Source organism: Triplophysa dalaica, chromosome 7, assembly GCF_015846415.1.
Source record: "Triplophysa dalaica isolate WHDGS20190420 chromosome 7, ASM1584641v1, whole genome shotgun sequence".
In the NCBI taxonomy this organism is placed as follows: domain Eukaryota; kingdom Metazoa; phylum Chordata; class Actinopteri; order Cypriniformes; family Nemacheilidae; genus Triplophysa; species Triplophysa dalaica.
In genome coordinates, this window is record NC_079548.1 from 3,021,601 (window position 1) to 3,038,641 (window position 17,041).

Here is a 17,041-nt window from a genome sequence, read left to right on the forward strand (position 1 = left end):
AAAACATGAACAAAACTAAACAAGCAAAACAAAACCCACGAGGGGGAAAACAGACAGGAAGAAATATAAACTTTGACAGGAAACACTGACTAACTAAACTACGCAAACAAACACTGGGATACAAACACTAAACTAAGACTTACTAGATACGGGGAACAGGAACACGAACAGCATACAGCTTACAGAGCATGACATCAAACAGCATAAACACATACAATGCACGAGCAACGAGACAAAGAAACATGAGGACTCTTTATAGGGGAAACAACAGAGGATCGAAACGAGCAACAGGTGCTGGGGATTAGCACTCAGGGAAAGCTGAAAAGGGACGAGATGTAGGGAACAATGACAAGACACGAGAAAGATCACTCAATCTCACACAAAACCATAGGTTATGCCATGACTCCACTCAAACAACAAGAATAAACATGACATGATAGTGGAATCATGACAGCTTGCTCGAGCAAACAAATGAAGAAATGGTGAAGGATGTAGGACAGCAAACAGTTCTCGGGGCACTTTTGACCATTTTATGTTTTCCTACTATGGGATTCAATGGGGGGAAAAATCTGTCTGGTTATAAGCATTCTTTTCCAAATATCTTTCTCTGTGTTCAACCAAAAAATAAATTCATACAGATTTGGACCAACTCGAAGGCGAGTAAATCACAAGATCCTGTTGTTCTTGAAAGTGTTTATTCTGTTCTCTGTCTGTTATTCTCTCCTCACTTTGTGTTCAGATCAGGTGTCTATCAGATCTCATGAAAGATCCCTACAGATGATGAGTGGAACAGAGGATTCCAAAAATAAAAGAGGATATAGTTTCTTAGTGAAAGATTGAGCAGTAAAAGAGTGAATATGATACATTGACTCCACATCATAAAATGAGACTCGACCCTTCTCATAATCCACAAACACCCCGATCCTCTCAGGATTCACACTCAGAGAAAGAACAACATGTTTTTCACCAGCATAATATCTGTGACCGCTCAAACACACAGTCCAGTATCCATCCTGATGTTCCATAGAGAACAACCCCTTCCTCTGAGCAGATTCTCTGGTCACACCCACACGCCAACAATCTACCCCCTTCACCTGCACCTCATAATAAAAACACCCTGAAGAGAATCCTTCATTTCCAGCAACACAGAAACGACTATCAAATGTGTAATTTTGTCCTGTATCTTCATTCTTCACTCTTTCAAGTTGTTTGTTTTCACATCTCACTTGTTTTCCATCATGAGACACAATGAGACGAGGATGAGCTGAATCAGCATCCAGAGTCACATTCACTGTTGAAATATGAAGAATTCTGTTTTACACATGGATGATGTCATAATGATGAGAATAATAATATTAGTTTGTGCTTTTCTAGAAACTAGAATCACGTTACAGAGTGTGACTGAGTGAAATGAGGTCATTGGTGGTGATTGACAATCGGGATCACCAATCAGTAATGAGTGCTTGCTATTTTCGAGCTGGTTGGTAGCAGACTATGGTGCGTCACATCCAGATCCTTCCCAATCTGATGGTGGTTTCAGGTATGTGCTGTTAACACGCAGTAGTTCGCTAACCTTTTAAGGAAAAATCTGTGGGGCACTAATGATTTATTTGTTGCATCCAACCCTGTCTTTTTTTCTTTGAATGTCTCCTTCGGTTGCTTAAGTAGTTGACTTAATGACTGCCCTCCCTTCAGGTACGTTTAGTATGGAAGGCCGTTTTATCAAAAATGTCTTTAGATGTAACATGTACAGACGATATAATGCGTGGTTGCGTTATTGCTCCTAAAGATGTCATTTGGTCTACAGACGTATTGGTTTTAGCCAATTGAAAGTCACAAAACGGAAAGATTTGCATATAATTGATTAAACATACAGTCGTGACATCATCATTAGCGTAACCACGTGTCATTCATGAATTATACATATAAATGTGATGTTCCCTCATGCTTGGCATTGCACACGGTCCTAGTTCCGAATATGTCTGTGTATACATGATTTTATGACAGGGGAGAAGAGGGAATTTCAAAACAAAAGTGGGATAGACAGACCATTGATAGCATGGCTTTGAATTTTTTTCTTTACAACTGCCGAACACGTTTTTCAAGAATGTGTGCATTTGTAAAATTATATGTATTATGCCGTCAACCCAGTGGGCAACATGGGCTGCAGACGAGAGTCCAGAACACTAGGGGATACCTAGGGGAGAGTTTTCATTTGCATTTTAACATTAGGCCAACACATTTTTGTCAAGTATTATGCAAATCCGAATCACTTCGGACAGTACATGTAGATTAAATCATGTTAAAAACACGAAACGTCAGAAAACCAGGAAACGACGAAGCTGCGTTTTTTTTATTTTTGTGTGAAGCATAATAACGAATATCACTCGCGAATTTCTCAACCAATTTTAATGGGTTACAGTATTGTGGACCCACATTAAAATATGTTAAGGAAAAACTGCTGCTACTGGAGCTTTACAACTTGTTCAATCACAGTCTATATAGTGCTTTATTGCAGTGGTTTTCAATCCTGAGCCTGAGGACCCACCACTCTGCATATTTTTGAATGTCTCCCTTATCTAACACACCTGACTCAAATCATGAGCTCATTAAATGAGAAATCCATGAATTGAACTAACTGTGTCATTTAAAAGAGATATACAAAATGTGTAGAGTGGTGGGTCCCCAGGCTCAGGATTGAAAATCATTGCTTTATTGCAATGTTCCAATTGTTTCAATGCCGCTTTACAGGAAGAAACAGAGGAGGCAAGATTTTTTTCATATTATTTTCTAAGATTTAAGATCATGAAACTATTCCAATATTCGTTTATGTAAATGTTGTTTATGAGGACACAGAATTTGAATTATTATGGTTTCATTGCGCTCGCTTTTGCTTTTCCTTGGCAGCAATGTTGCTGGGCATGCATTTCTGGATTTAGAGCTAATAAGATAACGGACTTGGAACGTCATTAACATGAAAATTGTCAAAGTATTTGTTTTGCTACACTGTAAAATCTAATAGTTGTCCTTACTTAGAAATTATTTGTTAACTTTACTCAGTTGTCAAAATGTATATATTTTACTAGTTTTTATTAAGTTACGATTACTTGCAGGGGAAATCAAACTACTTACTTTTCGCACTTAGTATATTTTACTTAAATCAAGCAACTAGCGGCAAGCGAAGTCATTACTTTACTACACCAGCAAGAGGCAGTGGAGAGCAGATCTTGCCTGTACGCAGAAAAGATTCCCAACATGCTTTGCGCCCGACTGCATTAGTGGTTAAAATTGTGGTTACCACTGTTTAGAAGACATGTGCATGTGATTAGCGTCTGCGAACCTCATGTGTTTGTTACCAATGAGCATATTCTGTGCATACAGTTCTGAGATCAGTCTCCTCTTGCTCGTTTTGTGTTGCACAAGTCAAGGTGTTTGATTTATGCATTTTTAGAATAACATTTATGTGAAATAAAAAAAAGAATTAGTGAATTTAAAACTCTAATGATGAATGCAATAAATCCAATGGAAATTATTAAATTAGCAATAATAGTTAATTCTGAGAACTCCACACTAAGTCAAAAGTACATCTGAACTAATTTTTTAAGTTACTTGAACTCAACAATACCATTTCACTTTACTTAGTATTTTTAAGGGAATCGGTTTGCATGCTTTTTTTAAGTAAGATCAACTAATTAGATTTTACAGTGTAAGGAACCTCAAGCATGATTTCTAACCAAAGTAGGCTATACCACATATAAATCCATTGATGACGTTTTCTATATAATTTCTATATCGATGTCTGTTTGATTTTGATCTGTAGCCTATTATATAAATAAAAACTAGTAGCATAATAGCGGGTTGTGTTGAACAAATCAATAAAAAACTCATTAGTCTGTAACACCACCAGAACAAGAAGCAAAACTTGAACCGCAGAAAATGTAATTTATTTATGATGCGCTCTGGAAAAAAGAACAGAAAATAATAATTGGTCATGAATATTGAATAAGCTACCTATTGTTGATTTAAATGCTAAACTGTTTCAGAATTTTGAGATTAATCATTATAATTGGGGATTAATCCTGGGCCATTTAGGGGTTACATTATCATAATTTAAAAAACAGGAAATTGACACCTGTTGTTTCTGAGAGTTACACGATTGTGACGAGCAATGCGGAACGAGAGCCGTGAGGAAATGACGAGAGGCCGGTGATGCGAGTGATAATGAGTATCAGCTGCGCGTTGCACCGGCTCCATATCTCACACAATGGAGATTGGAAGCATTAAAGGACGAACGGCAGAGTGTACGACGAGGGAGGATCGGGCCCGGACATGTGCTTTGTTTGTTTTTATGTTATTGTAGCCGGCAGCCGACAGTGAGATGACTGCTGTCCTTTTACATCCGTGTTATTGTTTGTTTATTTTGATTAAAGTTTGTTGAACCTCCTTCCTTCTTTACTTTGAACTTTGAACTTTGCTACAACGATATTGCAACAGCGTTTCTAGGCATTTCATTCATGAGAACTGGCTTGTTTTACAGTGGTTGATTAAAAATGTAATTTACAAGTTAATGGAATATAAAGGGCACACAAGGCATCTAAGAATGCTTTTTCATAGGTCAGCAAAGCCAAAAGTTGGACTGTAGTAGCCCCTAGCCTGCTGCATCCAGTGTTATGCAGGGCGCATCAATCGCACGGCCGTCTCTCTTTTTGTTATAAATGCCCTGAACATGAACACTGCCTACTGAAATGTTGTCCGTATGTCAATAAGTAAAAAAAAAATGTGTTGTATTACACACAGTATATTTCAAACAATTTCATTCCAGAAACCACCTAAACAGGTTTATTTCTAGAGCCACCAAAATACTATGAAATGTAATGTTGGGAAAATATACATTCTTTCTTTCAAATAAAGGGTAGGCTTTAAACTTGATTTTTTATTATGTAAATGAAACAAAATTGGCCTATACAAGAAATAGTCAATTATTGCAAGTAATGAACTGGATTTTTTATTTACAGCAAAGGCCAAATGACACAGTGGGTTCCTGAGAGAGAGAGACCAATCGAAAATTAATAAAATAGTTTTACAGTTTGTGAATGATCTGGGCCGCGTCCCCCCTTTACCGTCTGTAAATTATACGTTCGCAAGGTTGGTCTGGAGAACTTTACCTTATCCCTGTTAAGATTGGATCCCGCTAGTGGCCACTGCGGAAAAAAGCTTTTTTATGTCACGGTTTTTACAAATAAAATTTTAAACTTCAAAATAACATTATGTTGACGTGTTATCATGCAAAGAATATAATTGTCTTACACTTATGGTTGTTAGCTTTTTAATGTTATTATCTAAAAAAGGTGCATCAGCAGACAACCCAAACAGTTTTGAGTATATTTAAAGAGGAAGTTTGCGGTTTCGAGTTTAGTCAAACAACAGCAATCGAATGGCCAAATCAAAGACGGAGCCGTCCGCGGAGCATTTTTGTGCATATAAACAGTGAAAACCTGGCTACAATGTATGCTGCAATTAGAAAAGTTAACCTGCCAGGACAGAAAATAGCTTTCGGATCGTGTTGCTCTTACTTTGACAAATACAAAGCCCGTAAATTCAGCTCCTTTTTCCTGCTATAGCTGTTATGTTCCGGGTTCTGCGCTTTTGTTGAGTAAATAATAACACTATAGCATATATGATAATATAAATAAGGGTTTCCCAAACACAGGTATAATCAAAGGTAGGCTATCTCATGGCAGAGCTTTTAAATAGAAAATATTAAAACACATTAACTCCCTATACTTTTTTTTCTTGTCATGAATCAATATGTTTAATTTCAATATCAAAATATCTCATTGTGGGGCTTCACAATAATGGCATACTTGTTTATTTCGTTCCCCTGATATTGTAAGTGTGATTAATAATGTTGATTATATTTTAATGTTTTAATAAACGTGACAATAAGCTACATGGCTTGCGCATCCAGTGTCCAAGCACAATAAACGTGTGAACTTTACAAGTAGTTGTAAGTTACTGGAGTAAACGTTTTAATGCATCGCAACAGCAAGTGGCTTTGCGTGTCCGTCCGACCCAAAGTTTGAGAACCTTTGATATAACCAAACTGCAAGCTAGTGTAGCGGGGTTGATACATTTGGGCATGAGATTGTGGGTTCTCAAACAAATTAAAAAAATAAATTATATTGATGGTTGGATTTAGCTTGCAATTTGGCTTCTTTTTATGCTATGAGTCCTAACAAATGCAACTTCAACTATTTCTAGAGTGCTTATTTTATAAAGAACCGGGCTACCTCACATAACGCAGTGAAGCAGTGAGTTTTCCTGTAGCTCAGTGGTAAGAGCATTGAGTTAACAACGCAAGGTTGTGGGCTCAAACCTAGGGGATTGCAAATACCTATGTAAAATGTATATGATAAAGCAATGTAAGTCGCTTTGGATAAAACGCGGAGAAAGATCCTATAGATCACTTCACATTGACACACTGATGATTTATTTTCCTGTGACCACAAACAATCACCTGTAACAGCTGTAGATCTAAAATACTTTAATCATCTGATCAAACTTTCACTTACCTGCATGTTTTCTTAACAGTGAAGTCACTAAAAACACACAGACAGTATTGAGTTATACAGAGTCCATAACACAATTATTCTAAAGATTTATAACCCAAATATAAAATGTTTAATGTATCAATTAAATTAATAAAGACATTAAAATCAATTCACCATTTTTTACAGTCATCAGTAGTGGCTCACGCTCTGAAGAACATTTTTAAAGTAAAGAAAAAAATGAATTAACATATAGAAAACAGAAAATACGAAAGAAACTATTTCATATAGTTATAATCATTTCTGTATGTAAATGACATTTAAAACATTTCATATTTTAATCTTTAAATACTCAGTTGATCAAACAACGATTTAACACCTAAAAAACGATAAAAAGATAAAATTACCGTTCTGTATTCTCTGTTCCTCTCTCTGTAGATCTGAAGAGAAAACCACATTGAAATTATATATTTATGACTTTTCAACAGGAATAACAAATTAATCCTATTTTTTTAAGATCTGCTCTCATGTGATGATGTTCCTTGTATATTGTCATGTATTGATCCTGTATAGCGTGTGTTCAGGGGCAGATTTACCCATTAGGCAAAGGTAGGCAAATGCCTGGGGCTCCGAGCTACCAGGGGCTTCCAAAAGAAAGGGGTGAACTTAACCAATAAGCCATGTCAGTGTAACAGAGGCAAGTTTGCGAAGTGCTGTGCAGTATGTAAACTTCACTCCTCGTCCTCAAGGATCCTTTAGCGTCAGTCACTAGAGACTGCGGTCCTTAGCCTCGTCGTTTGAGAGCTCGACTCCTATGCCGGACCGATCCGGTTCGAGGCCTGCTTGGACACAGTTCGTTCTGGTTACATCAGCAGCCACGTAGAGCCCCAAGTAATCATCAAAATATTCGGGATATCCCTGTTAACCTTTCACGTTATTACATCTGTAGGAAGGCACTCCTCCATTATTTTTACGAGGACAATGCACAGATGTTGCCTGTCGATCCCATGAGATCAGGTTTGTGTGAACCATTTTTACCTGGCTTCTGCCTCACATAAATGCCAAAGAAACAATAATATCCTAATATATGACAGCAAAGTGGAGCAATACCATTTTGTTATCCTTGTAAAAAAACATTATCCTTGAGAAAATGCTTCCCGTCAGCGCGCAAATCTTGTCTTACAGGCTTGATGCATGCATGGTAAAATACACATATAATTATGTCAAAATGTCCGTCAAGTTTACAAAAGAAAGATCCGGTATAAAGTAAACAAACCGATTTTGGGGAAACTTTTTGGGACGTGTATCATGAATCAACGCTTTACCTCGAGTCTTATAGTGCCAGCATCTCAATCACTCCAGCACCTATTAGGCCACTTGCTGTTTGCGTTTACTTATAAAAATTTCCTTCAAAACCTTTCATTTTTTTATTTATATTTTAGGTTAAGCATGATCAATAATAGTTATTAAGTATTTCTATTCATATAAATCCTTTTAGTATTTAAGTAATTAATGTTGTAAAAAACATTACAAATATTTTCACAATTTGCAAACAAGGAAAAATCCTTAAGGCACTGACTGCTTATTTCCAGAAATATTATCGCCCAGTTCATAAACATGAAAGCACTAACGCATAACAAAAATGTCCTTGTGCTTCTTTTGCTTAGGTCAAGTCTCGAAGATACTCTCTGATTCCACCATCAAAAAAATGTACGGGAAAATATATCGATAAAACAATGGGTCAGATGATACATGTTACATGTGATTATTTTGTGTTTCATACTATATTGCATACATGTGTTCATGCAAAGCATATTTTTCTTGCATTGATAATGTTTCGGTGAGTATTTCTCCATTAACACCAACAACACAGTTATAATGACTGATGACCAAAAGATCTTTCAAACAGAGAGAGCTGTGCGCTTGGTAGGAGAGGGCCAGTTCAGGGAAGAGAGGTTGTTTGACTCGGCTGCGCAGACCGATGGGCGCATGAAGATATACCCTAATATAAAACGTTAGTACAGTGCAAACGATTCCTACTGTACGCACTAGTACATAAATTTGGTCACATTTAAATGCATGAAAGGTCGTTAACCTCAACAAAGCACGAGAGATGGCAGACTTTGTATATAGTAATCCCAGATCAGAGTTTTTAATGCCTAAAGAAATTGGAGGCGGAGTTGGGGCACCCATAGCCTACATGGATTTGCCCAGGGCCCCCAAATCACTAAATCCGCCCTGCGTGTGTTCAGTTTAGTTTCCAGCACTGATCATAGAACTTGAGAAGTGAAATATCTCATGTGTGTTTAACAGAAGATAAGATGAATCTAAACCTACATAAAGTTGCTTTTTTAAAGCTGTAACAAACATCATTCACACAAACTCCATGAGATGCTCAATCTCGACATAAACAACATTTCTAGCTAACTACAGGTTAAACACTATATACAGTATTTATATATATTAAATATGATCAAACACATGAATGTTACCTCTCTGTTTACGGACAAACCTAGTGATCAGTATTCCAGCGATCACACTGAGAACAACAGCAACTGATATCAGAATCACTGAAGATCTCCACGAGTGAAACATTTTACCTGGAAAACAAAACTGACTCTCACTGTTTACAGTCTAAAATAACTCAATGTTTCATTATAAATATAAACAATTACACACGGTTTTAGTGCAATATTTTAAATGAAAACTAAAGTGCAGTGCACTACAACAAACAGGTATAAAACATCAGATGCTGTCAAACTTTCATAATGTCAGGAACCCTCAGATATCATCATCATCATCAAAAACCCCTAAAAACATATATACAGTTGTGTTCAAAATTATTCAACCCCCAATCCTGTAAATGGTTTTAGGGAATTTAGTGTACATTTGTAATTGTATTCAGAATGAAATCCTACAAGGACTTCTTAAAGAACCATATGCAACTAAAATGACATCAATTAGTTTTGTAATACAGTAGTAAATGTTTCTTTTGTGAATTCTTCATTGACATAATTCTTCAACCCCTTAAAGACTACCATTCTGAAGAACAGAGGTTCAATGAAGTGTTTTCAATCAGGTATTGAAAACACCTGTGGATATCAGGGAGCAGCAATAAAGCCTAATAAGCACCAAATAGTCAGCTTTAAAATGACTGTGATATTCAGCTCCTTCTAGACATTTACTGGTGTGGTTACAAACATGGTGAGGTCAAGAGAATGGTCCAGGAAGACAAGAGAACAGGTGATTACTCTCCACAGGAAGGGCAATGGCTATAAGAAGATTGCAAAGATGTTAAACATACCAAGAGACACCATAGGAAGCATCATTCGCAAATTCAAGGCAAAGGGCACTGTTGAAACGCTACCTGGTCGTGGCAGAAAGAAGATGCTGACTTCGACTGCTGTGCGCTACCTGAAGCGTAGAGTGGAGAAAGTGTGACTGCTGAGGAACTGAGAAAAGATTTGTCAGATGTGGGTACTGAAGTTTCTGCTCAGACAATACGGTGCACCCTGCGTAATGAAGGCCTCCATGCCAGAACTCCCAGGCGCACCCCCTTGCTGTCCCCAAAGAATAAGAAGAGTCGACTTCAGTATGCCAAAAGTCATGTGGACAAACCACAGAAGTTTTGGGATAGTGTTCTGTGGACTGATGAAACAAAATTAGAACTGTTTGGGCCCATGGATCAACGCTATGTTTGGAGGAGGAAGAACAAGGCCTATGAAGAAAAGAACACCTTGCCTACTGTGAAGCATGGCGGGGAGTCAATCATGCTTTGGGGCTGTTTTGCTTCTGCAGGTACTGGGAAGCTTCAGCGTGTGCAAGGTACCATGAATTCTCTTCAGTACCAGGAGATATTAGATGACAATGTGATGCAGTCCGTCACAAACCTGAGGCTTGGAAGACGTTGGACCTTTCAACAGGACAATGATCCCAAGCATACCTCCAAGTCCACTAGAGCATGGTTGCAGATTAAAGGCTGGAACATTTTGAAGTGGCCATCGCAGTCACCAGACTTAAATCCGATTGAGAACCTCTGGTGGGACTTAAAGAAAGCAGTTGCAGTGCGCAAGCCTAAGAATGTGACTGAACTGGAGGCTTTTGCCCATGATGAATGAGCGAAGATACCCGTAGATCGCTGCAAGACACTTGTGTCAAGCTATGCTTCACGTTTAAAAGCTGTTATAACTGTAAAAGGATGTTGTACTAAGTACTAAGATTGAATGTCACTTGGGGGTTGAATAAAACTGATAATAATGTGAGCTCAGAAAAGACATTTGTGGTTATTTCATTATAAATGTTATGTTATATTTGTCTGACCTACACGTGCCTCTTTGATTTAATTGTAAGCAGGATGACTGAATGATCATAATCAATGTCAAACCGACCAAAACAATCAATTTCAGTGGGGGTTGAATAATTTTGAACACAACTGTACATAAGCACTCATTTCTTATGGAAGGCGAATCCTGCCAAATTTAAATAAATAAATTAAACGATGAAAATAAAACCAGATAAACAATTTCATTTTACACAACTGCGCACACACTATGTGCCGAAATGAAAAACAAAATGAAAATATTTCATTTTCAATTTTACAAAAGAAAATGCAATTTGTGATTTGACATTTCATTTTCACTAAAATCTCGAGGCGAGACTGCCAATATGAAAATGAAAAGGCAAACGGGAAAGAAATTGCAAAAACATTTTTACAAAGTTTTTAATGAATGCTCACGCAATAATATTGACACAATTCAAATTAAAATGTAAAGTTTGATTTTCAATTTTTTTCCTTTTTAAAGTCAAATTGCATGTTAATCAGTGGGTGTGGATGATCGTCTGCATTACTGGGAACGCACACATAAACGTCATATCCGTTTATTCGAATGAACATGTGCAGAACTTATTTGGGCTTGGTCTTGGCTCTTTATGATTATGACTGACTGTGCCTGGTGCTACAGTCGAAACTTTGCAATGTATTCATTTAATGTTAATGTTAAGATATTTAAATCATATACTCTCCCAATACGGCTCGGTTTTTCTATGTACGTCGCTCTGTTGAATAGGAAAAGTGGGTTTTTTTAGGCCATACAGGGTAAATGCTATGCACAACTGCATGGGCAGTGGTGGACTAATGGTTAGAGAGTTGGATTTGTGACCAGAAGGTTGTCGTGACTACTTGCATCCCGGTGCTACAGTGATAGCTGCCCACTGCTCCCAGTGTACGTGTGTTCACCACTTGCTGTGCGTGCGTTCACTACTCAATGAATGGGTTAAACGCAGAGGTCACATTTCGGGTATGGGTCACCATAACTGACAAATAGGTCACTTTCACTTTCATTTCCAGTCAAGGGGAAAGCATTGTTTGTTTTACCCATTGACGGTATGATTTTCCCCACGCCGACTCCGTGTAAGGCCACGCCTCCAGATACGACAAATCGACCAAGCTTATGATTTTTTGTGGGCATCCAAGTTATGCAGTTAAGTAAAATAGAAACTAAGGAATCTTTTGGTTTTCGTTTTCAATGGATTTTCTTTTCTATAAATGTCAGAAGAACTGCAAAATTTACTCATTTTTCCACCGCTTGGTTCTGGAATATTAGTAGAAAATAAAAACAAGTGTCGTCAGTATAGCATGGGTTTCGCCAATAAAAAAATATTCAAAGAGTGGATCAGTACCAGCTGTTCGCAAACAAGATTCATCTACGGAAGAAGTAAGTATTATACATCCTTTTTAAATCGCCTTTCTTAAATAATATGCTTAGCAAGTTAGCGGCTGTTGTTAACATGTTCTCGGCTAAACCTGAGAGTTAACTTTGGTCCAAAGACAGGTGTTGTGTCGTAACTTTAGTAGTAAAAGGCAAGGCGCCCATTGGTTCAGAAGACTTGTGACCGACATCATTTCTGTAAAATGTATTCATAACACCAAAAGAAAGTTATAGCGACAATACTTAGACGGAATAGAAACAGAGTGTGCATTTGTAAGACAACCTGGTTGCTGATCTTTACATACCTGTCTGTCATACAAGTACTCTGAAATCAATGTTTTTGCCTATAGCCGTGTTTATGTCTGTTATATTCATGCACATGATTAATCATCAATGGTCAACATTTCATACAGCATATGTTGTTCATTGTTTTTGTCTTCTCCATTTAATTCATATTCATGAACAAGGCATCAAGGTGATTTTTTGTCATGGTTCCACTACCATGTCATGTTTTATTCCTGTCTCAAGTGGAGCCATGGCATTGCCTGATGGTTTTATGTGGGAAAGACCTAGTTCTTTCTCGTGTCTTGTCATTGTTCCCTACATCTCGTTCCTCGTCAGCCTCTCCTTAGTGCTAATCCCCAGCACCTGTTGCTCGTTACCATCCTCTGTTTGTTTCCCCTATAAAGAGTCCTCATGTTTCTTTGTCTCGTTGCTCGTGCATTGTATGCAGTACCTGTTCATGTTCCTGTTTCCAGTCGTCTTACCTTGTTCCTGTTTCCCGTGTCTAAGTGAGTTTAGTCTAGTGTTTGTTACCAGTGTTTGTCTTATAGTTTAGTCAGTCAGTGTTCTTGTTTAAGTTATATATATTCCTGTCCTGTTTTCCCCCTCGTGGGTTTTTGTTTTGCCTGTCTTGTTTTGTTGTGTTTATTTGTTAATAAACATCCCTGTCACATCTACCGTCCGTGTCTGCCTGCAATTGGGTTCTCACGCCATGTCTCAATCCGAGAATCATGACAATTTTTATTGCGGTTAAGGTATGGTTTTGGTTGGAAAAGGCATTTCAGATGTAATATTGTTTCGGCCATATTGCTTGTCTTGATGTCATCCAAAGCACATGTGTAAGTGCTCTACATCATATTTTGCATACGGGGGGAGCAGAAGCTCATTTGCATTTAAACAGACACAAAAACGGCGTGTTTTCCATTGCAGCCACAAATGGCCATATTCAACATATTGTATTGAAAGACATGTGGTGTATTTTGAGCTGAAGCTTTACAGAGACATTCTGGGGATACCACTGACTATTTTAAACAGCAGAAAACAGCAGAATTTGCAGCCCTTTAAATTACCTTACTAAAACGAAAATAAAGTGACCAGAAGGTACACGGACCCTCCTGACACCTCTTTAACTAATGTCAGTGATTATATTGACTTAAATGATAAATATTTCCATGTTTCTACTGCTTCAGATGATCATGAGATCAGATCAAATACAGAACAGAAATCTGTACTCACTGGATGTGATGATCTCAGTCTCCATCATGTGATGATTCATTCTGACTCTGCAGTGATATTTAGTGTCAGTGTTATATACAGTGATCTTGTGTTTCACACTGAATCCATCTGTGTCATCTCTGTGTGTGTCTGGAGATTCAGATGTTAAAGTTACTCCTTCACTGTTCAGCCACACAAGATCAGGTTCAGGGTTCCAGCCTTTAGATTCACACTGTAGACGAAGACCACCAGACCCATCAAACCCATCTACAGTGATGACTAGAGGACGACCTACAGCTACACAACCCACCAATGAAAAAAAAATTGGTTTACATTTGTTAAAACTTTTAAAAACATTTGTTCTGGCATATTGGGATTCTAACAAAAGAAAAACTCTAGAAACAAAACACTAAACTAATCAATCATAACTCAATGGGGCCCGTCTCAGAAAGTAGGTTTAGTGAAAACTCTGAGAATTTTAACCCTGAAAGGAGAGAAACTCTGTGTTTTCCGTTTCAGAATACCAGGTATGTCAAACCCGAGAAAGCGGGGTAACTCAAGCCCGTTTCTAAAAGAGAGGTAACCGTAGTAACTTACTCTATGAACCTAACCTAGTCGAGAGCATGTTTTCTTTGGAAACCCAGAATTTCTTTCCCTCTCCTCCCTTTTTTGAAGAGAAAGTGGTGTACCTCATGCATTCATTAATACATTCATTCATCCCACACATCACAAAGAGACTCGGTTTCTAAAATATCAATTGTGCTTTTATAGAGGATCCTGTATGTAGAGGGGCTGCATTAATTCATAAGGATGTTCTGTGATTTCAGGAGAGGAATTTAGAACCCAAGTGGAATTTTGTCAATTCCCTGTGTAGTATTATTAGAACTGTACTATTTTTCATTACAGTGAATTAGATATATCAAAATATTTCTCATCCATCCTTACATCAATAACTTCAGCCATCGTTGCCGTGTATTTTATCAGAGTTTATTATTTACCTAACATGTTCTCATACATGGTAGTTTTCTATGGAGGATAAGAAGTGACTTAATAAAGTGTATAAATAATGTGAATGAATAAAGAAATTAATAAATGCAGTCAAATGCAGAAATTATAAAAAAGCGATAAAGTTAATAAACAATTCATTTTGACATGCAGCCGTTCCTACTCAAATCTTCTCCGAGTAGGGTTCGAACTGCTCATTAGTGTGATGCTGACACCAGACTCTGTCGCCTCTTAACAAGTGTTCTACACACCATTACGACTCGTCCACATCACTGGAGAACTGATGTTGAGTGAGAACATGATAGATTTTATTATTTGTTTTATTTCTGTTCTTTCATTAATTTATTGATTAATGTGTTTGTTTTTTGGTATATTTGTCTTTTTATTAATTTAAACTTAAGTCATTTACACATTAAAGCACATTAGAAAATCCACTGTATGCATTGTGGAAAGTGTGCCTCGGTCTCAAGTGCTTTCTGCCACTATGTTGCTTTTTTCGGTGCTGTGCCAAGGTGAATTGTACTATCGGAGCTCTATTGATCACGGCTTGTCGTAGTTGTGGTGTACGCGCTTAACTTAAGGTAAGTCTATAACGAATTGATTGAACTAACTCAAATCAGCTGTTCTGAAACCAAAAACTCAAAGTTTTGCATCTCTGTGTAAAACTACTCGCATATTAACTCTTTTGTTGTTTCCTTATTGAAACGGGCCCCTGGTTTTGCTCACCTTCAACTCTGAGATCAACAGTGATGTCATCACTCCAGGATTGAGACTGAATGAAACACTTGTAAAGTCCTTCATCAGAGATTTGGACTCTTGAGAGTTTGAGTGATGTGTTTCCTTTCTCTAGTTCTTCTTTAAACACTTGAGTTCTTCCTCTGTACGACTGAAGCTGATCTGTGTTTATGTCTTTATGATCTTCATACCGATGAACTATTGAGCCTTTCAGATCAAGTCTGATCCACTCGACTCTCATGTTCACAGCACTGATGTTGGGTTTGATAGAACACGGCAGAATCACATCTTCACCAGATACAGTCATCACAGGAGCTGAAGGTCCAATCACCTCGTACTCATCTGACATGAGATTAATATGAAACATTTCAATTGTCACAACACTCAGTTATAATGAATTATGCAGATGATCTGCTTCATTTCTAAATGTTTCAGTGATTTCCAGTGTTGTGTATCAAACATGACCATAAGAGACAATATGATGTCTTTCCTGCTCTGAGACACTTCAAGTACTCGACAATTAAGAGTAACAGACACATTTTAAATGTCATTTAATCTGAAACTTTTGATGCAAACATGAATCCAACACTGTTTTATTAATTATTACAGCATCTATCTTTCATATATATATTTTACACATGTTAACACAGTAAACATTTACCTGATTGTGTAACTCCAGTAAGAATGAGTAAAATCACACAGATGAACTTCATCTCTGAACGTCTCTGAATAGAAAAATAGAAAAATAACAATATTGTTGTCTACAATAGTCAGTTCACACCGATGATATGAGAACATTTTACATAAAATCATTTATTATAGTCATAAAAGTTCAGAACTGGTTCAACTGGTGAAGATCATGTGATAGAAACAGAGTTCAGAAAGAGTTTGTTCATCTGTCAATCTGTCAAAGATCACATTTAAACACAAACTCATGAAATACACTATATCACACATAAATCTACACAATATCAATGTTTCAAACTGAAATGAGAAATAAATCAATAAATAACTGAATCTATAATAGACAGTCAGACATTTATAGTTTATACTCACAAACACAAGTGAGATGCATCACATCAGGTGTCAATGAAAAAAGACGTCCCGTCTGGAGTCTGTGAACATTAAAAACTCTGTTAGGACTTGTCTCATGAAAACATGTAAAGACAAATGTGTTTCTTCAGCACTTACCAGTTCTTTAGAACTGATTTACTTTTACCAGAATGAATGTCACACCCTTCACATTATTCTAGCTGATAAACATGTGTGTGCATGTGTGTGTGTCTTTATATTTAGACTAGACTATAGAGTTTATAACTTTGGTATTTAATGGATTGATGTGATTTAACTTTAATAAACAATTGTTTAACTGCTTTAAAACTTTAGAAAGGTTTTAAAACTGTCTGCATATGTAACTTGAACAGCCGTTTATACAAAACCTGTTGTTTTACATTCTTTAAACTTGAGAAATGCAATGAGAACAACCACAGAATGATTCTTCTGAATTGTCATTTATAAGCAAACAATACATTTGAAACAATCATCAAA

At 37.1% G+C, this 17,041-nt stretch overlaps 1 protein-coding gene across 2 annotated transcripts; it reads right to left on the reverse strand.

The window, feature by feature from the left end:
• Positions 1-678: 678 nt before the first annotated feature.
• Positions 679-16,661, reverse strand: LOC130425493 (butyrophilin subfamily 1 member A1-like). Of its 2 annotated transcripts, XM_056751678.1 has the most exons (9): positions 16,550-16,661; positions 16,155-16,218; positions 15,485-15,835; positions 13,775-14,050; positions 9,041-9,148; positions 6,956-6,988; positions 6,726-6,758; positions 6,573-6,599; positions 679-1,291 (listed from the first exon to the last, which is right to left on the reverse strand). In XM_056751678.1, the coding sequence occupies exons 2-9, from the start codon at positions 16,204-16,206 to the stop codon at positions 759-761; spliced, it is 1,413 nt and encodes a 470-aa protein (XP_056607656.1). In that variant the 5' UTR covers positions 16,207-16,218; positions 16,550-16,661; the 3' UTR covers positions 679-758. The 2 variants fall into 2 exon arrangements, with proteins under 2 accessions (XP_056607656.1, XP_056607657.1); XM_056751679.1 differs by lacking the exon at positions 13,775-14,050.
• Between the last annotated feature and the right edge of the window lie 380 nt (positions 16,662-17,041).

Bases quoted from the DNA above. Each gene is read 5' to 3' on its own strand.
- LOC130425493 (XM_056751678.1), bottom strand. From the start codon at position 16,206: ATGAAGTTCATCTGTGTGATTTTACTCATTCTTACTGGAGTTACACAA. The intron at 6,600-6,725 runs GTGAATTGATTT...GTGTGTTTTTAG, and splicing joins ACTGATGACTGTAAAAAATG to TGACTTCACTGTTAAGAAAA. The intron at 1,292-6,572 runs GTAAGTGAAAGT...ATATTTCAACAG, and splicing joins ACTGTTAAGAAAACATGCAG to TGAATGTGACTCTGGATGCT.